Source organism: Charadrius vociferus, unplaced genomic scaffold (genome assembly GCF_000708025.1).
Source record: "Charadrius vociferus isolate BGI_N301 unplaced genomic scaffold, ASM70802v2 scaffold493, whole genome shotgun sequence".
In the NCBI taxonomy this organism is placed as follows: domain Eukaryota; kingdom Metazoa; phylum Chordata; class Aves; order Charadriiformes; family Charadriidae; genus Charadrius; species Charadrius vociferus.
In genome coordinates, this window is record NW_009647581.1 from 490,470 (window position 1) to 515,642 (window position 25,173).

The 25,173-nt window shown below is 44.7% G+C and overlaps 1 protein-coding gene across 1 annotated transcript in view; it reads left to right on the forward strand.

Annotated features, from left to right (window-relative positions):
* CRISPLD2 (cysteine-rich secretory protein LCCL domain containing 2) overlaps positions 1-22,440 on the forward strand; it is a 23,866-nt gene extending 1,426 nt beyond the window's left edge. Inside the window, exons 2-14 of the mRNA XM_009880946.1 lie at positions 4,219-4,337; positions 6,368-6,500; positions 6,626-6,741; positions 8,931-9,031; positions 10,628-10,786; positions 11,629-11,689; positions 12,308-12,374; positions 13,342-13,472; positions 13,622-13,665; positions 14,584-14,656; positions 15,366-15,441; positions 20,104-20,237; positions 22,233-22,440. Coding sequence (XP_009879248.1) covers positions 4,219-4,337; positions 6,368-6,500; positions 6,626-6,741; positions 8,931-9,031; positions 10,628-10,786; positions 11,629-11,689; positions 12,308-12,374; positions 13,342-13,472; positions 13,622-13,665; positions 14,584-14,656; positions 15,366-15,441; positions 20,104-20,237; positions 22,233-22,287 — 1,269 coding nt within the window. The 3' untranslated portion in view covers positions 22,288-22,440. The remainder of the gene's footprint in view (positions 1-4,218; positions 4,338-6,367; positions 6,501-6,625; positions 6,742-8,930; positions 9,032-10,627; positions 10,787-11,628; positions 11,690-12,307; positions 12,375-13,341; positions 13,473-13,621; positions 13,666-14,583; positions 14,657-15,365; positions 15,442-20,103; positions 20,238-22,232) is intronic.
* Positions 22,441-25,173: the final 2,733 nt, after the last annotated feature.

The following is a 25,173-nucleotide window of genomic DNA, read 5'->3' on the forward strand; positions in this document are numbered from 1 at the left end:
AAGGAAAAGAGAAGGGAGAGCAGAGGACAGCTGTCCATCAGCTCTTCCCCATCAGCATTCACACCGTTGGTCTTTCATTCCGCTTTTGACAGAAATCGCACGCCTTTCTAAGAACAGGTGCTTTGTACCTCGCTTCCTCAGCGGGCTCTCACGTTATCCTGCAGGCAAGGTACCGCCAGAGCAGAGGTGACCTGATTGATTTCCAGAAAGTAAACACGAAGCATGAGAAAGCCAAACGTGTTTTGGTTGGCTTTGAGGATCTGAGAGGGCTGCCATTGCGGAGTGTCCACTGCTGTTTACGCTTGCAGCGTGGTTACACTTTCATGTTTGCCTTTGCTCAGTGTGCTTTTCTAGTGGTTTTTATGGGCGATTGAGGGTAAATGAAAGGGCCTTATATGCTGTGAAGAAAGAAGCTGAGTATAAAACGGTGCTGCTTGGAAAGGCTATAATCAGTCTTTCATGTCTTGGTGTTTACCCAATATTACTTGGAAATGCCGTGTGTATTCTGAATGTGAATTTCACTTTAATCCTTTGTTCTGCGTAGGACATTTCTCATTTGGACTCATTTAAGAGGATGGTCTGTCTTTAGTACCGTAGATAAACTTTTCTCTTTTCCGTTGGTGCCTGTGTGGGGCGTCACAGGCAACAGTGTGGTGCTAATTTGCAGATAAGTAGGTAGAACTTGTTCTTGCCCACCCTCCTCCAAACGCTGCCTTGTGAAAGTCCTTTCTCCCAGCTCCATATCTGACGTATTTAAGTGATCTAAAGAGGCGAGGGGAGCTAATGTATTCCAGGAAAGGGACATATTTATCTACTACAGGATGAACTTTAGTCAGTGGAGGCTGTTAATAAGAAAGCAATAATGCAGTGAGTCCCGTGACTTATCTGGAGATCAAAAGAATTACATACATATGGGATAAAGGTAAAGTGGAGTGAAGAAATGAAGAAAAACAGTTTTGCTGCTGGGTTTGTATAATTAATTGAAAGCTAGCACAGGTATTCGGTGCTAATGGAAAATGAGCGAGCAGTGCACACCTCCCTGGTGAAGTCGGTCAAATACAGAATTGCCTTAACCATATAAGAGCTTTGATCGACATTTTCATTGTGTGTTTGGACTTCATAACCGCAGTTGCAGTCGTGGATGGGCGCCAAGACCAAAACAAACTCCTTGTTAATGAAGCCAAAGTAAAAAGGACATAATAGTTCCTAAGACATCTTGACCTTTAAGATGGCTTAGTCAGATGGCTTTCAGCAGTGATGGGAGGCAGAAATCTTTCCTCTTGCGGAGGCCTCAAAGACAGCTGGATAAAATGAAATTGTTCTCAGTACAGACTGCTGGAAGGAAAATAGTTTGTTTTCATGTATAAGGTATCCAACCTGCCTCTAAAGCATAGGGTGGTGGCTTTCCTTGTCAGGATGGGATAGTATTTCTGTGTGGGTTACCAAGGCATATCCAAGCTTCTGCCAGTACATGGCAGTCCTGGACTCTCATGCCAGTTAAAAAAGTTAATTGCCATTATTGCAAAAAAGTCTAAGCCAGGGATCAAAATGAGAGAGTAACCTGGTCACTACAACCCAGGTATCTAGGGTTAGATTTACAAACTATTTAGGCTGAGTGAATGGACTCTTTGTGGGGTATATTCTTGTTGAATCTATACCTATAAATTGTAGTATAGTATGTGTATGCCATGCATGCATTTAATATGTACAGTCAATACTGTACTTTGAAAAGCCATTATAAATTTGTAGGAGTAAAAGAAGAGAGTCCATGTGCTATATCACTTGGAATTGCACATGCCTGAAGGCCTCTCAATCTCTGCTTGAGAAGGAAACTGAGCACAGACGTACACTGCCCCTCTGGCTGCAGTAGTCTTCCTAGATACTGCTTTGAATATTGGCATGAAGAATTCTTGCAAGCGTAGCTGGGAAAGTCTGAAATCTATTTTTTTGATATGTTTATTGCTCTGAAATAATTCCAGCCTCCTGACCGCATTCACGTCTGAGAAGCAAGAGGCAAATAACCGCTCTAATTTAAATGGGATGGCTTTGTAATCTGACGCCCACAGAAATGAGCTTCTCTACTCATCAAGCACAAAGCCATGCAAAGACGTAGCTCATTCCCAATTGCCTGTTGAGTATCTTTTGTCCAAGTTCATTTATTTTATCCGTAGGCATCAAAGGAAGATGTAACGCATATGTTCACATCAATTTCCATTTAATGGCCTATTGCTCATAACGTCTCTGCATTAAATTAGGAGATCTGGAATGCCTCTGCCTTTGAGGCTGCAGGGAATAATGCTCTGCTAGAAAGTCTGGAGCACTAGCAGCGCGTAACGTCTTGGGAGAGATCCTGTGGCTTATGTGTTGGATGGAAAGGCGGATTGTGGCTGGTCATTGCCTGGTGCAGAAAGTGGGAGACCACAAAAAGCTGTGTGTCTAGGCACAATTGCAGTAGTCTGCTTGAACAGAGGTTTGGAAACGTGTGTGTGGTGGGTCAGATCCCATACACCTTCAAGGAGCTGGAGGGCTGAAACGGAAAATGGTTTTATTCCCTCTGTCAGAGCTGCGTCTGCACGGGGTTTTGCAGACTGACACGAATTTGCTTGGCCACTGGTCAGTTCAAAGCCAAGCTAATGAGCTCAGAGCAGCTCTGGCATATTGCTGGAATTTGGGTTGCTGAGCATGCTTAATGATAAGCTGTTCTCAGAGGTCTGGGCTGTTAGCTCAGTTAGATGAGCTCATGTTTGCCTCACGAAGATAGTGTAGACACACCAAGTTCCAAAAGACACTGCATTTTCCTGTCGTCTTAGCCAGGGACATGCGGTCCCTCCCCATCCCAGTTATTACTGCCTGAGACTGTGTTCAGTTACTCAGAACGAGCGCCTGATGTTTTTTAAATGTTTTTGAGAGACTAAATGCCCTCCAGTCCTCCAAATGGGCTCTGAGGGGTCCTTTGATATGAGATCAGGAGTTGCTTTTCTTCTGGAGAGGACGGGACTTGGAAAGACCAGCTGGTTGTGACAGTTAATGTCCAAAGAGGACATAACCTTGCACTGGCACATGAACGGGCTGGAAACACAGTACAAGACCTCTCTTCCCTTTGGTTTTATTTGTAGGAATGTGCGGTAATAATTTAATCCCAACGAATTATCCTCTAAGGATTGTTCTGAATAGACCAGCTGTCCGTAATTACACAATGAATTCAGGGCACTGTCTACTGGGTCCAGCAAGTCTGGCCTTTACAGCAAATACACTCCTGGGCAGCGCAGCCCATGAACCCTATGTTCTGATTTGCCTTTGTTTCGTGTTTGAGCTCCTGTTTGGCTTACAGCTGGGTGATATTCAGTGAGGACTGATCTCCTGATCTCACACCAATGTCCTTCCCTCAATGGGAACATGGACGGGATTGGTCACTTCTAACCTGATGCCTGTTTCAGTGAGAGTGACGTTAGCCTAACAACTCTGGGACTTTGCCACCTCTATCAAATTTGACTGGTTCCATCGGTGGACTCAGCAGTTATTCTGGAAGAAGGAGAGGTGGGACCAGGAGACTGAGACCCACACCCCTGTCTCAAGAGGTTGGGCCAAAATTCTGCAGCTGTGTTGGTAGGGAAGGGCAGAGCACATCCACTGTTGGAGTCGCCATTGATGGGAAAGGCAGGAAATGTCCTGATATTGAGGACAATGGATAGAAAATTATGCTGCAGCTACATCAGAGCACTGACTGCATGTTAGAAGCCTTGCAGATCTCAGAAATGGGTGTCATGAGGAAGTGCTGGGATCTCCAGCCTTCATGTTTTTGGTGGTTTGGTTTTTTTTTTTTGTTTTGTTTTGTTTTTTTTTTTAACAAATTAGAATAATACCTGTCAAGAATACCTTGTGTTTTAGGGTGGATAGTCCAGATGGGTTCTTGAGGTCCTCCCAGGTGTGTTTTCTGCTCACCTATGCAAAGCATGTCCTAAGAAGCATGGCGTCAAGCAGGAGAAATAATAGACTCTTTAGTGCCCTGCATTTCCATGGCGGGGGGACATCTTGAGAAACTTGCTTTTAGGTCAGGGCACATCATTAAAATGTGCCGCCTTCACAAGGACAGGCCAGACATTGGGGGGTGAGCTGTAATTTAATCTTTCTCCACTTACTACTGTTGGCTGAGTCTCTTGATCTAATAAGCTTGAGATGAAATATTGACCTGTTCTTTTCTCTCCCCACGCCCTGAAGACCTGGGATGATGAGCTGGAAAGATCAGCCCATGCTTGGGCTCAGCAGTGCATCTGGGACCATGGGCCTAGTCCCCTCATCAGGTCAATTGGACAGAACTTGGCGGTTCACTGGGGCAGGTAAGAGTTGGGGTGCTACAAACTCATTGCAAATTATGGATCCTCCTTTAGAGCCAGTTGGAAAGGGTTGCCTTGTTGATGCTTAGTAAAGCACTGGGGAGATGGGAGAAAAGCTGAGGATCGTTAATTGCTGTTGCTTTGATGAAATGGTTACAGTGACAACATCTGCAACCACCTTCAGCTGACTGTTCTCAGCAAACCAACACTGATGTGGGTAACTCCATTTATCTGTATCTCTGGGTAATGCAGCTGTAACGTGCTTAAGGTGACTTTTGCTCCTTAAGGAGAACGGCTGCAGAAGCTGTAACCCTTGCTCCTAAATCTGCTGGTTTGGGGGGTTTCTAGCACCATGCTGAGAACTGGCTGAAAGCTGAAGTTTCTCAGGAGCAATGTCTGGACTCAGCTGCTAGTTCAGATCTATTTCCCATAAATATTTATCCAGTTGTGAGTTTCTCTTTATTGAAACCACTTTGCAGAAATTCTTTTTTTCAACTTCCTGGGGAAGGTTTTTAACCTAGAGTTGCTAACCCAGCTAGGAAAGCTGACGTTAAGGCTTCCAAACGGATTTGCCTCTCCATCTCACAGTGAAATTTGTTTATCGTTAAGTCCCTATCATTAAGCCTGTTATAGCTTAAGTCTGCTTTGTACCGCAAACATTTTGTACATGCTCAGGAGCGCTAATGGGTGGAAATGCAGTTATGCTTGTTGTAAATCAGGTAGAACTTGGTTGAAAGCAATGGAAAATTGCTGGTGTGAAATTGGCCCGATATAAAAATCTGGCCTGTTTTTGTTGGCAGAATTAAATAATGATTGGAAAGTAGAGTGGTTAATCCATTGGAAACAAAGTCAAAAGATTGGGCTGTTCTTGGCTCTCCTACAAGCGTTCAAGATGCCCATGGGTTACTGATGGAGGTAGATCCAATCTTGCTCCCTTTGCAGTCACTGAGAGGAAAAAGAAATCAGATTTATCTCAGTTTTTTCAGGAACGGGCCATAACTTGATTGCTTCAATTTCCTCTCCTGTAAAATAGGATTCGGAAAGTATTCACTTAATGACACCATGAGATTAATGTTTTTAAAATACTTCTAATGAATGATTTTTAAGGAAGAGCTGGCTGAAAGAAAAAACTCCAGTTGGTAATGATATCATTTGTATTCCTGGCCGCTTGCTCCATGTGAGCTGTTGAAAGCAATAAAAAGTGGTGGGTTTGAAGCACTGCTGCGCTTTGATGCAGAGTTGGCGGATCGCGCTGTTTGCTCACCGTGTGCGTAGCACACAAAAGGCGCGTGAGTTTCTAGAGACGGTTTTAACGCCGTTCGCCTTCCCCTGAAGAGCACAAGTAGCACCAGCGCTGCCGCAGGCTGCAGTATGCGGTGCGCGGTTGGCACAAAGTCCCCGCGGTGTACGCGGGGGGTTGGCGTAGGGGGAAACTGCTGCAATAAAAGGTGGGGCGGGTGTGTAGGGCGCCAACCGTCCTGCGCCAGCTCTTGGTGTGATGCGAGTGTGAAAAAAGCCCACTCACTGTCAAAGGTCTTACAGCGTGAACTGCTAGCGTACTTCCAGATTTAGCACGGTGCCTGGTGGTAAAATAGGTACACGGTGGCTCTCGGTTTAAGATGTTTGGCAAACCTTAACTTCTGTTTGCTTTCAAAATACAACTTTCCGCCAAACTAGAAGTTTTTTGTAGTTGTGTGGAAAAGTCAGGAGGACATTTCAGGTCAGTGGCACTTGAAGAGCATGTCAAACCTATAAATAATACAGAAAGTCAGACCGGGCTGTGAATCTTTGGGGGAAAAAAAAAAATCTTTAACATTTTCAATTAGATTTTTTTTTTTTTCCTGATCATTAGACCATGGGTTCTTTAAGCAACGCCTTCTCAATGAATGGACCTTGCCTTAAGAAACTTGTATATAAAAATTAGCCAAACTTGTATTAAAAAATCTGAACTTAAAAGTGTGGCAGGATGCTACAGGTATTGTTTGAAAACTTCTACCAGAACTTTGTGATTTAAACTGTCTTTGCTCCTGAAGGTACCGGTCTCCAGCTTTCCATGTCCAGTCTTGGTACGACGAAGTTAAAGACTACACGTACCCGTATCCTCATGAGTGCAACCCGTGGTGCCCGGAGAAATGCACTGGCTCTATGTGCACGCATTACACCCAGGTAAAGGAGACGGAGAGCTTTTGGACCGATACCCTTTGCATCCCCTCCATGTCCCAGCTGTCACTGCAGCGTGTGCCCACAGCGGGGTGGTTTGCTCATTTCCAATACCTGCCTTGCACTTGCAGATAGTCTGGGCCACGACCAACAAGATCGGCTGTGCCGTGAACGTCTGCAAGCAGATGAATGTCTGGGGAGAGATCTGGGAAAACGCCGTCTACCTGGTCTGCAACTACTCACCGAAGTAAGGCAGATGAGCTGGGCTCCCGCCAGCTTTTCCTAAAACTGGCAGGTTGCTTAACTAGCCCGGGATCTGGGGAAGGGATTTCAGGCAGTCTAGACTGGTGGTTGTGGCTTTAAATTTTCTCTTTAGACGGCAGCGCGAGGCTGGTTCAAGACTTTGCCTGGAAAACTGAATGAGGGGCCAGGGCCAGGCCGGAGCTTTGATGTTCCTGCCATGGGAAGGAGGAGCAGGAGATGGCCAGGATGGAGCTGGCGTGCGCTGCCAAGCGAGGCTTGCTCTCTCTCTGCTGCTCGGAGGCTGGGAGGGGATGGGGTGGTGATTAACGCCGCTCCAGCAGCGGCCTCTGTACCCAGCTGGGTAGGCTCTGCTGTATCATGACACATTTTCACCGCTTCCCTCTGCAATATCTGCTGGTTTAACCACACTACTGCTTCGTGCAAAGCCAGCCCTGCAGCCCTTGCTTGTGGATGAGAAGTGAGCCGGGGCCCGCTGCGAGGAGCTGAGAAGAGATAAATCCCAGAGGCCATGAGCTCCCCGTGGCTTAAAAAAAAAAAGGGGGGAAATAGCTAAATCTTGACTGATGCAGTTAACTTGATGGTTTGATCAAATTTCAAAATGAAAATCACATTTCTTGACTACTACATCCAGCAGAATTTCCTCCCTGGCAATGGCAATTAATATTTTCTGCTCTAATGGCTAATAGGAGAAACAGTCCCACTCCTGAGTCCTTGGCGATTTAAATCTTAGCAACAAAATGAAACAGGGAAATCACTATATTCGAATGGAGTGGCTTGGAGAGCATCTGACCTCTGGAGATCAGAGGGCAGAATAATGCAGAGAAATAAGATGTGCGGGTACAGAGCAGCTCATAGCACCGTCCAGGCAGAGCCCTGTGGGTTGTCGAAGTCCTCTCCCCACAGTAGCTACGGAGCACGTTATGCTTGTGGTTTGGTGGGATTTAATAACCTGCTCCTCATACGGGATCGCACCCGCTCCCGTGGAGCTCCTGCAGCAGGCTGGGCTATTTGCACATCATCCGTTCAGGGCTGCTGGATGGAAAAATACTCTATTTCTGCAGTTTCTACTTAATCTTTTCTCTCTGGCATCCGTGCGCATTGTCCTCATCTAGCCTTATAGGTGGAGACAGCTGAAAGAGCAATAACCCAAGGGCTGAACTCCGGCTCCTTCACCATTCTCGGCCCCTAAAGTTTGCAGTGCAGAGTGCCAAAAAGAGCTTTTGCTTCTGGGTAGTTTCTTGAGGAAAATGCAGTAATCCATTGATTTACTTCTGTTTGCATAATATCGCAGTATTTATATAGGAGTTTAATGTAAAAGCGATATTGCACACAATTTATTTAAGTAAACCCCTAAAAACATCATCTTGGAGGTGAATCGAGGAGGAACATTTTTCTTACAAAGCTTTTCTGGGCTGGTTGTTTAGTTTTTGAGTCCCGTTCTGGGCCAGGACGATGTTTCTGCGGCCTCAGAGGCAAAACTGGGGACTTGAGGATGGCCAGGTTGGGTGAGTGCAAAGTGCTGCTCTGGTTCCCAGATGATCTGGTGTGAGGGTCCACGTATTTCTGGTGTTTTCTCTATTTGGAAATGGTTCCAGATGGAAAATGAAGGAGCTCTGAAATGTTAAGAGCTGTGCTCCAGCCAGGCCCGTGCAGCTGCCTTGGGGTGTTGCAGAAAATGGTGGGAGACTCGTGGCTCTGATGAACAAGAGAGATGAAGGCAAACGTCGGGCAAATGTAGGCAGCAGGCAGGCAGCCCCTGAACCTGCTGAGTTGTCGCTTCCGTAGTGACAAGTGATAGGACAAGAGGAAACGGGTTCAAGCTATGCCGGGCGAGGTTTAGATTGGATATTAGGAAAGAGTTTTTCACTGAAAGGGTTAATAAACATTGGAATAGGCTGCCAGGGAGGTGGTGGATTCGCTATCCCTGGAGATGTTTAAAAAAAGGGGTAGACGTGGTACTTGGGGGCATGGTTTAGAAGTGGTTTTGTCAGGTTAGGTTAATGGTTGGACTTGATGATCTTAAAGATCCCTTCCAATCTCAACAATTCTATGATTCTATGATGTGCATAGCAGAAACACCCGTTTTCCCCACTCCCTTAGTGCCAGGCAGTCTCGGGGGCTTGGGTGGGTATTTGGGTGTCTGACGGGTGCGCATTGTTCCTGTGCTTGCAGGGGCAACTGGATCGGAGAAGCCCCCTACAAGACCGGCCGCCCCTGCTCCGAGTGCCCGCCGAGCTACGGAGGAGGCTGCCAGAACAACCTCTGCTACAAAGGTACGTGGTGGGGGGCTTGGGGCACCCCCCTGGCTGGGGGAAAAGTCTGGAGCAAACTTTTGACTGGAAACTTTTAATTAGACGCAGCTGCAGCTTTATGCTCCTTTTAATTAGCCATCCCTAATATTGCGACATCGCGACACAGTGGTAAATCAATGGTTGCTGCTGAAGCTGAAAAGCCCTGAACTGCTTAAAATTTGGAGCTCAGGTTGGGCGCATTTTCCCCCGGGAAAATGAGAGGGAGCGCTGGGATGGGGGGAAGCTGCTCTGAGCTTACATGGGTTTGGCTCGGGAGCTCCGGCGGGATTTTGAGTGCTGGCAAGCTGTGGGCAGGAGCGATCCCGTCCTCGCGGGGTTTGTTTGGGAAGGGAATGTTCTCCGGCGCTTACCAGAGGCGACGTGGGTGGGCAGAGCTTGGCCGCCTGCCCCGTTCCTTCGGGGGCCAGGGACGGAGCGTTTCCCTCTCTCCCCACCTTGGTTTTCACGGCTGAAAAATGAACAGAGCGATTCGTGTCTCTTGGAGGAGAGGAGGGGATCGTGGACGGTTTTTCCTGACCTGTGGAGTTTCTCGGAATAGAGGTCAATAGAGTGAAAAATTATTGACGCTGAAACCTCCAGTGAAGCCATGCTGTCCCCTCAGCGCGCAGGATTTTCTGGGGTCATGCATTGAGGGCATATTTCTCCTCCCATGTGTTTTACTTCCCAAAGAACTGAGCTCTTAGAAACGGGCAGGTTCCCTGGACACTTGCCCAAAGCAGAGGCTTATTTTGCTGCAACGTTGCATTTATCATCTTTACCCCGGGGCTGCATGTCCAAGGGAGGTCCGCGGGGTGCAGGTGGGCTGCAGCAGGGACAGAGGAGGGGGTGCCCCAGTGGTAGAAAGCCCTCTCAGAGCCACCATCCATCACCTCTTTGTTTGCACCATTCCTCTCCTCATCGCCGAGGACGAGAGCGGCACAGGGTTCCAGCTAGGACTGGCCAAGCGGGATGAATTTTGCTGGCGCCCTTTCCAAAATCCCTTTGCCTGGCTGCAACAGTAGGCAGCTTGTTCTCCATTGAAGGGTAAAGCGAGGGATGAACCCGCTGCAGGCACTGAAGCCGGGATCGCGATGTAGCAGGACCCGTGCTTTACCAGAGGATGGGCTGAAGCCACGCTGGTGGAGTGGTTTGGAGAAGCAAACCCAGGTGGGAGGAGAAAAGGTTGCAGCCACCTTCCCAAATACTAGGGCCCTCTTTTTGTGCAACCTTCAGAAAATTTGTGTTTTCTTCCAGAGAGAAAGAACTGTATGGGGAAAAAGAGTAAATAACAGCACGCTTTTTCACTAATTAGTGGGAGATTCTTTCAAACCTTTTTGTAAGGTGCTCTATTCACTGCTTTGTGTGCAGAGGAGCGGGAGAGGAGCAGATCTCCCCTCCTGGTGCTCCACCTGCCCTGGCAATAGCCCTCCACTGCCTTTAATGGGCATTTTTGAGTTTATAACTATTTAAAAGTGGATGCTCATCAAACCAAATCGCCTCCCTCAAAATATGAACCTGCCTGACTTCCCCATCAATGTGAACACACCGTAATTATTTTTAACCTCCTCTTCTAACAAGATTACCGTTACGAAGATCCCGTCATCGCGGAGACGGATGAGACTAACGAAGTGGAGATTTCGCAGGTCGCGGAGCAAACACCGGTGCGGTTCTACCCTCCGGAAAGCAAGCCCAGCAAACCCAGCAAGCCCAAGAAAATCATCCCAGACTCCTACATGAGTAAGGCAGCTTCTTTCTTTTTCAGCTCCCATAAGTTTTGAAGTACCTCTATGGGAAAAGGTGTTGAAAGCGATGAGGAGGCTCGAGGGAAAAATAACTGGGAGGATGTTTGAGTGGAGGGGGAGGTAATCTGTGTGAAAATTCACTGTTAATTATAGCAGAAGCCTGCCAGAAACGGGGAGTAAAGCTTTCAAAAGCCACCCATGCCTTCTGCAAGTCAATCTGCAGTAGTTATTTGTTCTTTTAAGACATCTCAAAGAAGTGCCAATGAACCAAAGGTCCCCCAATCAGTAATCAATTTAGGAAATACTGGGTTTATTTCCCATTTAAAATACTCTTAACCTCAGCAGTTACCCCCCATGCAGCTTTTGGTATTATTTTTTTTTTTAATTTGTTTTTTTTATTTCTTGCTTGGGAAGATTTCTGAAGTTATTCGTGGAGCTGGTAGTACTTCCTCAGTTGTTTTCTAATAGATGTTAATTAAAAGATACTTATTGTGAAAACAGGGTGAGGCAAGCCAACACATCCTTTTCAAGTTTATCTACTAGCATCTTGAGAGTCTGTAATTAACTGGAGAATGAGACCTCTGGCTGCAGACCTCAAAGCCTTCAGCTGTCAGATGTTTCTTCCTTGCTAATATTTCCGAAGACACCTGTCTCGGTGGACGGCTAAAGAGGCATGAACTGCTCCAGGCTGGTTGGTCTGTGATAAGATTTTATCTTGCTGCACCAAAGACCTCCAGGAAAGATGCATGGTGGTTGCTCATCTCCGTAGCTTCAGAGCAGGCTGTGGCGGACTCTTTCCTTTTGAAATTATTTATTTGTTTTATTTTTTCTCCCCAGCACAAGTCATTACCTGTGAAACGAAGATGAGAGACAAATGCAGAGGGTCAACGTGCAACAGGTAGCATTTTATTGATACCTCTTGAAGTGCTGCAGGGGAAAAAAGTGGCCTAAAAATGGTCCAGTTCTTGCAAACAGAGGATAGGCTATACTATGTATTTTTTGTGACTATCTAGGTAGAACTCTTTAAAAAAAAAAAAACAAAAAAAACCCACTTAATTTCTCTTAATACAAAGCCTTCAGCCAAGCCTAGCAATAAGGTGACTCAGTTTATTTGACTCGGCCATGATGACCCACAGTTTCAGGTGTCCAAAATCGTTTAATGAATTTTGGCAGAGTCATTTTGGAGCCTTTTTCATGCATTCCACCACTGTCCAGGCCAGACCAATAATTCATGACTTGTCCCATCCCAGCCAGTCAAGAACTTCTGGTTAAGGTTTCTGCAAAGAACGGGACAGTTTATCACTTGGAGAAAAACCAAATCCACAGAATCTAAATATTGGTCGGGCTTTTAAGAAGGGTGGAGAAGCTGTTTTAAAAAGTAGCTATTTTGCAACCTTGTTTTTAAATGGAAGAGTTACGTGAAATGAATGGAATGACTATTAAATAAAATAGAGTCAAAGTCTGTTTTTCTTGAATTGTTTTTTTCGCCACCCTCAAAGATATATATCTTTACTAGGTATTTGTGCCCAGCTGGCTGCTTGTACAGTAAGGGAAAGATCTTTGGAACATTTTATTACGAGAGTGTAAGTACCTTTTAATAGCTCATAGATGTAATTTGTGGGGAGTTAGTGGTAATAACAGAAATGGGAAACGCCAACAATTCTAGTGTAATTTGGCTTTTCGTGTTCTCCATTTGGGGTGCTGTAAAATGGCGCTAAGAAAGATTATCTGTTTTTTCCTCATCTTGGTGATTGAAAAAAGGAAGCAGTCTGGAAAGGCAAAGTGATTCCAGACGTGATTTTATCATGAATGCCCTTAATGTGCAATGAAACCCATGGAAAGTGAGGGATGGGGTTCAATAGACAGCTCTTACAAAGATCTCTTCTTTGGTGTGGGCAGCTGTCATGCTAAACAGAAACTTTATATGAAAAACACTGCGAAGGGTTTTAACTAAATAATATTTTGGATCTTGAATTAGCAAGACGATAGTTTATAAATAAAGCATGGCACTGTTTTCCCATCAAAACTACTTTTGGGGTGAAGAAAGGTTGAACATAAAAAGGTTTTTGTGTGAAAGCATGTTTGCTTTCCCCTTTCTCACCGTTGGTGCATGACTGCATCGCCCATGGTACATCTTTGCCCTGCAACTTCTGTGATTGCAGACAGTCATCTCCTCCAAGTGGTTTCAGCAGAAATATTTTGGGTTTGAACATTTTGTTGAGAACTGGAAATAGTTCCTACTGGTCATTAATTTCCAATACTGCTTTTCTTCTAAATTGTATCTAAATGTATGGTTTTGTTGTTTAAAAAAACCCTTGCCATTCAACCAGGCAGCGCTTGAAATAATAATAATAATAATAATAATAAAAGAATAAGGCTGTGTTGGGAGAGTAAGATTTAACAACCAGATTCCAAAGGAGTGTACTCAGCTTATTTTCCATTTGGCACTTTGGTGGTGGTTTCATTTCTTCTTCATTTTTTGCACAGCGGTTGGTCAGCGTTGCTCTGCGAATTTATTTCACACATTGTTTGTATTTGTGCTCTTGTCAGTCATCAAGCATATGTCGTGCTGCAATTCATTACGGCATCCTGGACAATAAAGGAGGACTGGTGGATATCACGAGGAAGGGGAGGACACCGGCTTTTGTGAAGTCTACCAGGAACGGCGTGGAGTCTTTTAGGTGTGACCTTCATGAAAAGGGTTTTTTTAATTTGCTTTAAATATAGGCAGATGTTCGGTTGTGTTCATTGCTTAAATATAGATCTAGATTTCAAATAATTCTAGCATGCTGATTTTTTTAATAAATGTTTTTGTTTGCTTGTTTTGCAGGAAAAGTAAGCCCTCAAATGCATTCATGGTTTCCAAAGTCACAAGTAAGTTTTAAAAGTTGAGAAGAAACCTTTGTTGCTAAAGTTTTATGAGATATTTGGAAACATCATTCCTTACAGTGCTCTTTTTCATTTTAAGTGGTCATGTCAAAGGGTTCAGTACCACAACTAAACCCTAGAGTCGTGATGCATCACCGACTGTGGGCACTTCCACCACCAACCACCTCATTTTTTTTGAGGGGATCTAAGGGGAAAGTGCAGAAAAAGGTGATAACAGGGCATTTCCAGCAGCATCTCCTGGTGATGCATCACGGTCGGGTCCAAACGTCAGCTGCAGTGTCACAAGCTGCTGCTAATAAAGTGATGGAAGATGAGCCATCCTTGTATGAAAGCCTCAGTAGAGTGTGAACACTATATAAAAAAAAAAAGTACCTAATATAATAGTGCAATAGTATAATGGAACATATAATACATACAAAATCAGTTTATAACAGTGAGTCATGTTTATGATGAGCATATAAATAAGTACTGTGGAGTTCTACTTTTTAGACAATTTCCATGTTCTGAATGTCTCTGAATAATTTCTCCTACATATAATCATCATTTTGATTAGATCCCCTTGACCCACTTTCAGGGTAAACCAAAAGTGTCAGGTTATTTGGACTCCACATCTGGAGCTGTAGCAAAAACACACCCTCTTGTGGATTAGCCGCTTTTCTCTTTTGAAAGCTGTGACCTCTTTAAGGTCACGTTGTGGTATGGTGGCAGGATTTCTGATGGAGAGCTGGTCAGCCCTCGCCTGGGTGCATCCTGCTGGCAAAGGAGCGAGCAGCTTTCCTCCTGGTGCCCGCAGCTGGACGTGGGTCTCACCAGATGCGTTGCGTGACTCTGACTTGTGTTTTCTGCAGCAGCTGCCTGAGCTATTAGCTCTAGTAATTTGCCTTTCCGCATTTATTTCTGCAGCACAGACGCTGGATTGCTATACTACAGTAGCTGAGCTCTGCCAGTTCAAAAAGCCGGCGAGCCATTGCCCAAGGTAAGTGCGTGCCACGAGCGCCAGCTCACTTATCTTCCGCTGAAACCTGCTCCGTGCTGAGGGTGGAAGACGCTGGGGTGCTGAGATCCCCACATCTGAGGGCTGGTGGGAGTGGAGCTGATTTTACCAGATGAACTGGAGGAAGAGGGGGTTGGGAGGGGCATCTTTCCTCCTGCCACTGCGCTTTTCTCGGTGTCGCGACAGAAAACTCTTGTTGAGTTTTCAGAGTCTTTCAGTGACACGTAAGTCTCCGGCTACACCATCCAGTTTCAGCACACCCCGATGTATGAGCGTGCAACTTCACACTCTGCCTTGATTCTCCTGCACTCGCTGGTTTTTGGATGCAGTTTTCCCTTCCACCTTAAAACATGGAAGAAGTTTGTTCTAGAAAGCTGCTTTGTGCAGGTGTAAGCCATGGCAGGGCAGGGGGGTGCAAACATGTGCAAATAATTGCGTGCATACCACTGTTCAAGAATACGGGTACCCCCTTTGGAAATGTCATAAAAAACCAATCCCTGTTTTACCAGCCTAAGCCCCTCTATTTGCAGTTCTGCAGTAACTCCCAAAAGTCATCTGAGGGGAACAAATAATTAAATTCACTGTTGCCACCTGCAGACCAGATGCAGGCACTTGAAATCTCCCAAGAATGCAGCTTGCTTTCCTGTTGAGCCTTGATATAGAGAATAAATATGAATAAATTGTTTTCTAGGATTTATTGTCCAGCCCACTGTAAAGACGAGCCATCGTACTGGGCACCGGTGTTTGGCACAAACGTTTACGCAGATGTGAGTACGGTCCTTTCCCTGATGACCCCATGTATTGCGGTGTGCGTATCACAGGTCGTGCTCTGCGATTTAGGGAAGAGAGTCGAACGCTGATGATTGCAAATTTGGGGATGGGGTAGGTGGGGATGTAGGAAGAAGTGGCACCAACAAAGTGCAACATCTACGACATGAGGTTGGGGTCAATGGGCTGGGGGAGCCCTTCTGTTCTCCGGCACTGATTTATTCTTGGGGACTTGGGCAGGTCACTTAGCCGCTCTGTGCCTTAGGGGCTGCGGCTATGACACCACGGTAGCCCTTGTCCGCCTTTGCGGAGTGTTTTGGGATCTACAGATGAGCCACAAGGGGCTTTTATTATATATTATCACTCCATATACTTGGCAAAAATAGGCCTTCTTCCCCCTCCCCTGTCCTCCTCTTTCTGGGAGCTGAACAGCGTTTTTGAGCAGTCGGGACGCAGCGCAGAGCAGTGGAAAGAAAGCATGTGAGTTGGTTTTATTGGTTTGTTTTTTTAAACTCTGCACATGGGGATGAGGAGAGACTTGATGCTAAAACTAGGCAAAGAGTCATTTTTTTGAAATCTCTTAATATTAGGCCTCTAAAAACTGGGTTTCAACGTTTTTCCATTTGCGGGTGCCTCTTTTTTTTCCTTTTTTTTTTTTTCTTCCCCCGCCAGAGATCATGTTTAGAAATGCCAGCTCCCTGACTGGTGCATAGGAACATGCTTTTTGAAAGTCTGGGGGAAGCAGTTGGCAGATTGTGGACCCCCAGCTTGGGGTCACCGTGGAGCTTTGCAGACTCCTGAGGAAAAAAAAAAAACCCATCCTGCAGAAATCATACAATAATTTGGGGCAAGCAATTTTGGAAGCAATTTTTTTTTAAAAAAAAACCAAAACAACGAAACAAACTGTTTTTTATTTTACTTGAGAACAATTTTTTTGAAGGTAGAGCTGCACAAACAGGTTAGCCTAGGCGAGCTCACATGCAAATTCACGGGGCAGCTGCCACCCCGCCATACCTGCCTCTCTGCGTGCTCCGACCTGCAGGAAATGGGAAATAGTTTTCTCTCTTTTACTGAGGACAAAACTACCTCAGATTACCCGCAAACAGGGCCTGCGATTACAAGGGTATTAGGCGAGGACCAGCATCCCGGGCTGGCGTTGTTTCCCGATTTGTACTGACGCAAAAGGATTAGTGTCCTTTAATGAATCGCGAGCTCCATTTCCTACCGTACCCCCTGGGTATTGTTTCATAAACGGGGGCATGGACTGTGATTTGGGAGAAAAATAAAAGAGGAGAAAAAAAAAAAAAAGTATTTGGCCACTTCCTAGAGGGTTTGGTTAACCTTTTTTTCTGGACTGCTGTACTAATAGGGTGATGTGAGTGTAATAAGGAAAGCATTTAGTTTTTTATGAGAGTGTGAGGTTGGTAGCAAAGCAGGTGAAACCAGCTGGGAAAAAAGGGGTTTGAGGTGGCTGTGGAACACGCTGCAAAGGGAGAAGTATTGATGCTGAGAAATGCTCCGGCTGGAAAGCTGACAAGAGAAACACACGTGCCGTGCAGGGAAAGTTTGGGCAAAGGCTTTTCCCAGGGAGCAGGGGCTGTGCGGGATGCTCTCCAGGAGGGGATGCTGTGATTTAACCCAAGCCCGCGACCGAGGAATAATTAAAGCAGGCAATAAGGTGGATGAGACAAGTGTTAGTCTTCTGGGAGGGCTCTTCGGCTTCACGTCCAGAGTCATGACCCTGGGGGGACTTGTGCCCCAACTGTGTCTTCTTAAATAAGTTATCTAACAGAAAACAAAGCATCTTGCCCTGCTTCCAGTCTGCACTCCCTGCAAGGTGCCCTCTGGCCTTTTAGCACCTTCTCCAGAATGTCCATTTGCTAAATGCTCTGGCAGGTAGGGAGTTGATAGTCCAAGCTGTAATGACAAAAATGCTCGGCCAGTCTGGGTAACTGGACCTGTTTCCCTGTGCTTTTGGCCCGAGATAGTGTTCACATTTATGTGATCCCCGGAGGGCACGTGAAAATTTGTTTTGCCATGAAGAATAAAGCTGTGACATGAAGAATTGGCAGTTTTTATGAAATAAGTCTGATTTTTATCCATGTGGCATAGGTGCCACTCTCTCAGTTTGAGTTAAGGAATTTTTACCAACTTTAAAAGCATTCTGGTAGGGTGGCTTTTTACTCATTATCAAATTATCTTGGATTACGTGTTTACTAGATTATCTCCTGGGGGCTTAAAGCACATAAGATATTGGCAGCCTTTGCTTTAAAAAGCAGTGCAGGAGATTGTTCATGGTGAAATTAGTAAGACTGTGGTACGGGGACATAGAGGAGCCTTAAAATATTTGGAGTAAATAAATAAAATGCATGAAAATATACTATGGGAAAAGTTCATGCCCAAATCCCAAGTCTTTCCACTGAATAGCATTACTTTTTGGGAAGAATGGCCTTGCTGCCTGCATGCAGGGTTTGCAGATGGAAGCAGCGCATAGGGGTTTGGGGGGAACGTATCCAGCATCCTTCCAGAGCTGAAATTAGTAGTGAGCAACAGAAAGTTTGTTGCCTCTTTTCCCAGGTGGCACATTGGGGGAAAACTTAAAAAATATCTATGAACACATGATTGTGCCTTGGAAATAGAACTCAGCTCTTGCTGTTGTGGACAGGACCAGTTCTGGGGTGATGGTGGAGCTGTGGGAACACCCGGGGGTCCCTATCAAGGCTGTAAAAGAGCTTTTAAATTTCACAAGACGCTGTCACTTGTCACTCTGCCTGGCTCCTAACGTGACACGAGGGTAACCTGTCCCCATGCCTGCTCAGGAGCCCTATTGAACTAGGAGAAAAAACAGTGTTCTGCTCTTGAGATAAGGGTTGTTATCCACAGTTGTGTGTCAATTAGTGGGAGGAGGATAGATCACCTATATAACGAGGCAGGCGTGTATCACCAGAGCAAACCAACTTGGGTGGCTCCGCTCTCAGGAGAGAGGAACTTAATGATTACAGCCATCACACTAATGAGGAACTTATTGGGTGATGAAACTCATAGTCACAGACTATTGCTAATGGCCCACTATAAAAAAGTATTGCCATTTTATGGCGTATGCCCCAGCGTCCACTTTGTCAGGAAATGCTCCCAGAGCATCCCAAGGGGCTACACCATGGAAAGCTGTTGCATTGCCCATACAGCTGTCGTACTTCTGAATTGGAGAGGAAGGCCTTTAATCTCTTAATGTCTCATTTTCCGAAAGCTCTGCGATCAATTCATCAAAGCGAAGCCCGGCCTGGGCTATGAGAGGGCTGTAATGCAACAGAGTGATAAGGGGAGGGTTGGGGTAAGGCAATCAAAAGCCTGTAGGTCAACGCTTTGAGTAAGCAGCAGAACAGCAAGAGCTGGAAAAATCAAAAAATTGAAAAGAGCATCGTTTAGGATGTCTCCCAGTGGAGAGTGTTGCAAATTGATTCAGGACAGTTGAATTTTATGAGCCAATTTTAGATTTACAGATTTCCCACCGCATACTAGGGCGAATTTGCGGCATATCTTCCAAGCACAGCGTTCCTTTGCTCCCTTGACCATATATAGAAGCAAAATACCAAAATGGCACTCAAAACTCAGAGAGCTGCCAAGAGATAGGCCAACCAAAATGATAAATATATAGGGGACAAGGCAAACCTCCCATATATGGCTACAAGAATGAAACAGCACGATCCGTATTGTACGTACACGATGGGAATGTTTGCCCTTGGCACTGGTTTTGTGGTACTTTGGTTTTTAGCAATCAGGGAGTTTATGGGGTTGGGATTTTCACCTGCTGCAGTTCCCTGTGCAAAGCTGGTTTTTGCTTTTAGTTATTCCAGCTTGCTGTATGTAAATCCTCTAGAGGGTTGATGGCCAAGTTTATACTATGCCTAAGCCTCCTCTGCTTTTGCTCTCTTTTCTGGATGCTTTGGGAGCTTAGTCATCAGTTGTTAGTGTTTTGTGTTCCTCCAGCTCTTCTGACAATGCACATCTTGGAGAGCGGGGTCACAGCATGATTTGCAATAGGGAAGCTTTAGTCTTTTCAGAAGCATTAATCTCCCTCCTTATTCAGTGTTGTCTTATAGGGTAATGCCTGTCCAAAACCTACACCACTCAATGGGTACAGCCCTTCCGTTTTTCCTAGAAAGAAGGATGTCAACTGTCCTGGATAATTGGCGGTCATTTACCTTAATTCAGGAAAAGCATCTGCTTTTCAAGCAACTGGGTGAATAAAGTCTGCTGAGGTAGCTGGTCACGAGCAAGAGTTTCACCGCAGAGGTTTCTTTGGTGCAGACCCAGGAGGCACTGGCTGGAAAGTTGTCCTCGATTCAGCTTTGGACCTGAATAACCTCCCAGGTGCAGCTCCACCTTAGATGGGAGTGGTGGAAAGGCTGCTTGTCCTCTGCGGTGGCTGGTGGATCTTCTTACAACCCGGGCTTATGACAGACCTGCAAGATCTGGTCCATGCCATCATTTATCCCTAGTCTGTCCATAAGAGGGACAGAATTGTTTCATAGCTTTTTCACTCTTCCTTTTAGTTATTATTTTTTTTATTTCTTGGTTTTCCTTGATGCTTACGGAGATGGTAAACCTCCAGATACAAAATATACACAGTTGGTAAATACAAATAATTAAATATTTTTCAGAGCTCCAGTATCTGCAAAACTGCAGTGCACGCAGGAGTCATTTCAGATGAAAGAGGTGGTTTTGTGGACGTGATGCCTGTAGAAAAGAAGAAAAGTTATGTTGGCTCCTTGAAGAACGGAGTCCAGTCTGAGAGGTGGGTTTTTTTCTTTGTACTTTCCTCTTATTCTCGACTGTGTGTTCAGTGGTATGTCAAAGTCAGCGGCTATCAGACAAATGCTGGTGGAGTCGAAATATGTGACTTAACAGTGTCACTGTGAATTTTGAGACCCAAACAAATAGAGCGTGTTGTCCTGCTCTTACTTTCCACAAGTGAGTAGCTGCTTTCAGATTGGTGTGAAAGGTATGGAATATTGTTAAGCATTTTTTTATTTTATTACAGTAGGAGTCCATCTTAATACATTTCGTTCTGTGTGTTCAACACATTAAAAGATAAGCACGGGTATTTCTGCAGCTTTCAGCCTGGGTCATGCTTTGAGGCTTAGAATTGGGATTCCCATTTGATTCTGGGGTGTGGGATGCATTTGTATTTGTTAATTCATTTCCTCTATTCTCTCTGAAAGAAGCATGAATAAATTAACCCCTTGAGAGATGATCAAACAGTTTTGGAAGATGGATTTGCCACCCTTGTGACTTTTTTGTATGTTTTTTTGGGCCACTCTTGCTGGTTTTGAAAATCAGTGCTTCCAAAGCCCTGCACCTCCAGATGATCACTATGATAAACTCGCAGCTCATTCAGTCCTTTCTGATTTGAAACTTCTCTTTCACTCTGTGATGTATTTTTTTAAGATATTAGTGTGATGGTACTGATTGCTCAGTGCTATCTTTGCAAACATAGAATTTCCCACTATTGGGGGGGGGAAGTTTGGCCATTCCTAACATGGCTCTGTCTGTTCTATGTAGTTCCTTTTTTATAATTATCATAAGAAATCCAAACAGGTTTGCTATTATTATTCTAATAATGGATTTCCAAGAATGCTGTAGAGCACCACAGAAAATGAAAATAGACTAAGAAAGCTATAAGCGTTAAACACGACCTTCTTTAGTATAGATCTATCACAGTCAGTATTTTGTAGCTGTGTGATTTGCAATTAGATTTAGGTGACAAACCTGTTTGTATAAGTTTTCTTCTCTCTCTGCCTTGCTTTTGCTTATCTTTTATACTACCAGACAACTTTTTACTTGGATGGCAATCTCTGCCCTAGCTAAGAATAAACTCTGTCGCTAGCAGTGACATGCAATATGAGCACAAAGTGCTGATCTAGGAGGTGAGGGAAACCAAAGACGTTCTCGCAGCAGGGATGAGCACGAAGGTTTGGGAAGTGTTATTTACACTCAGCAAGAAGGAGCACCTTTGTGCTGTGAGAAAATAGCTTTTCAAAGATTAAGGTGAAAACCTTACCCTTTGGGACACTGGAAATAACCTTTGATAAAGAAACATACCCAAACAGGTACGGGAAAAGGTTGCCTTTAAGATTTACCAAGTCTTTACCCTTGTTGGAAGGTTTATTTCACGAGAATATGAAATTTTGCCTTTTCCCTGGTGTTGCGCAGCCCAGCGGGGCTGAAGAAATAAGGGCTGGGAACAGAAACAGCCCCTTGCCCCCCGTGCACACAGCCACCCCTGGCAGCTGTTGGGGACACCGCTGCAGATTGAAAACGAATATGTGTATTTATTGTCACTTAAAGTGTGCTGATCTGGCTGCTCCCATTGCCAGTGCCAGGAGATGGGCCACACAGGCCCTGGGAACCTGTCAGCCTCTTTGACAACTGTTGTTAGCAAAGCACGTTCCTTTTAATGCCCGAATCCCTGCATAAGGGAGCACAGCGCTCCTTGGATAAAAGCTAGCACTGTAAGAGAGGCTGTGGCTTCCCAGCTCCTTTTGTTGGCATCAGCACTGTAGACTGGGATGGAAAAGATAAACCAAAGGCGAACTCGTGGATTTGTGCCTCTTTTGCATCCTTCATCTTTCTCCTGCTTGGGCCACATCAGCACAGAGCCAGCGTGCTGAAGCAGTGCAACCCAAAGAAATTCAGAGGAAGCTGTAGGTTTGTCACACTGTGGGTCCTGCAGTGCTTGCATTTGGTTCATTACATGGTTATTTTTCTTTATGTTTTTCTTTTTCTCCAGCTTGAAGAATCCTTCAGATGGAAACGCGTTCCGAATTTTTGCTGTGAAGCAGTAAATTCCCAGGGAAGGTGCAGGTTTCTTTGGGAGAGCGCTCTGTTGATCTCCAGAGACAGGAAGGCTCCTCTGATGGCATCAGCTATGACCGTACCCTCCTTGCCAAACTCTTTCAGGGAATTAAAAAAAAAAAAAAGAAAAGAAAAAAAAAGACACCAGGTTCTGACTCAGCTGTTCGCATCTCATCACACCCGTTCAGCGTTGTATCTTTTCGTTTCATGTTTTTGTTTCTCTAGGGGCATTCAGCAATGATAAACTGTTCTAACTTCCAATTTATGAGAGAGGTGTGCTACACAGAACAGCGGTGGCTCAGTGTACAGCAGACGTAGGGATCTCGGCCTGGCCCTGGGTGGCATTTTTAGGGTGTGAAGGATCTACTGCGATGGGCGTGAGGATGTGCACTGCTGAGCAGACTCAGAAGTGAGCGACTCTCCAGGCGCTGGACCATTCAAAAGGAGAAACTGTTCTAAAAGTTGCATCTTTTGGGGAGAGGCTGGGCTTTGATAGGGTGTTTTTGTGTATGTTTGATGTTTTCTGTGCAAAAGAAGAGAAAATTTGGTCATTTTCCAATGAAGCGGCATGCATCAGCACTGCTGCGTAAGGCTGCTGGGGCATTGCGCTGGGCTGCGTTGTACGATGGTGTCACGTTTGGGGAGAGGACGTTCTTGTTGGCTGGACATCGAGGTTTTTTGGGAACTGGAGTAGGGTGTGGAATGGTGGCAGAGATCCTCGCTGCAGAAAATGACGCCACCAGATAATCCAAAAGAGCAGGTTTAGTGTTTGCTGGTCAAACATTCGAGGTATTTTGCAAGTCTGGCAACCTATGAGAAGTCAGTGAATGGGGGCTCCTGTGCTGGCACATCTCATCCTATACTACACGCCATTTCAAATAAAATTTCAGTTAAATGCAGTGTATTGTTTTATACAGCAGTGCTGGTTGTTTTATCTGTAGTAGTTAAGTAGTGACAAAGTTAATCTTATTTCTGCTAGGAATGGTTGCATCCGTAGGAAGCATGTTCACTTCACCTTTGTGAAGCTCTCTGGGGTGTGTGCAGTTCTAAGACGTTAAAGATATGGCATAAATTGGGGTAGATGAATTTTTCCTGTTCCATTTGTGACACCAACGGATCCTAACTTTCAGTGAAAATGCTGTACCCGTGAGCATTTGATATCCAGGGTGGTATGTTTTGCAAAACCCATAGGTGTTGTAATGTTGTTGTTTAATGTTTTATTATTTACGTCTCAACACGCATCCAAATGCATTTCAAAGCCAAAAGAAGAGCCTAGCATCACCAGCTCTTTAAGGCAGGAGAGTATTCTCTGCTTATATTGGAAATGAATTTTTAGAATTGGTCTAAACACAAATATGGTTGTCTTTTGATGCACACACATGCAGTAACGTCATTACTCATGAGAAGGCAACGTAAAGTTCAGTTCTTCAGTTCTCGTGAATGCGTAGTCCTTCTGCTCAATAATTTGATTGTAATATTGTATAACAAATGGGAAAATATTTCCCTCTATTTGGCAGATGTCTCACAGCTGCTCTTACGTTCAGGCTATGTTTGGTTTAATCTAGACAGATATAAAAGCCATCTCTTCAAGCTGTTTCAAAACGTAGACCAAAAATGTTTATATGATTAAGCACTCCTTTAATTCTGTAAACAGCGTGAAATCAGCAAGGAAATTGCATTTATCACTCTGTTTGTCTCACCATTGGGGTTTCTTTCTCTGTGAAATCTGAATTTGGAAAGAGACCTTTTGTAAAATATGAAATCGGAGCTGCTTTGCAGTGTCTCCAAAAGTGCTGCGCAGCAAACCTACCTTTGGGGTGGATAGAGAGAAACGACTCTATGTGTCGTCATTGTTTATATAGTATCGTCTTCCAAGGTGTACAGTATTTGCTTTAGACAGGAAAACTGAACTATTTTTTTCTTACTAGGTAAACTGATGTCAAAACAGCTGGAACAAATTTTAGAAAAGTTGCTGGGTGGAAGTGTTTGAGATCTCGGCAGTGAGATAAGGCTTCCCTCTTTCTGCCCACTGTGAATAATTACGCTATAGGTGGTCTGCTTCAAGCCCTTTAAATACTGCAGCATGAATCTGTGACCATCGTGGGCCAAATGGTAGCCACAGTGCTATTTACTAAATTGGAAAGTGTAAGGGATGCAATCGGGTACGGGGACTGCAAGAGCACGTAACGCCTCAATGCGAACGTAGGATCCCACCTCGAATATGCTGTCCGTGACAATTACGTATATGGTAAAATGATGGAAAGAAAGGTGAGGGCTCTTGGAGAAAAGTCCAGGGGATTATCGTGAGCACATAAAAATCCTAACAGCTGGGGATGTATCTACCTGATGAAAAGGGGGTGAGGGAAGAATTATTATTCCAACAGAAATATTCTAAAACGCTTAATTCAAGTTACAATTGTGTATTTTTATCTTCAACCAACTGGTTTGGATTTTTAGAAACCAATGTTAATTTAAGTCTGTATCTGTTTATTTTTATATTTGTTGTACAAAAGAGAAATTGTGACTTTACTACACAAATATTATTCGAGGTCCTGGGTGCTATTAATTTAAACATACCTCCACCAGAATTAGGTGCGATCAGGTCCTCCAAGGCAGTCATGATATATCAATTACTTGCGATCATGTGTGCTAGCTATTCATATACAGGTGGGACAGTACCAGTTTTTAGCCAAATATTTACTGATTTTATTTCTGATGCCAAAACATTTCTCAGCATAATATGTTTCAATGCAGCTTAAAGATGCAGCATATGTTTATATCACCAGATGTGTTCCTCCTTAGACCTCAGCTCAGCAGATTAGTAAGCACGTGCCGACTCAAAGTACCCGTGTGTAGCCTTGCTGAAGCGTTTGGTT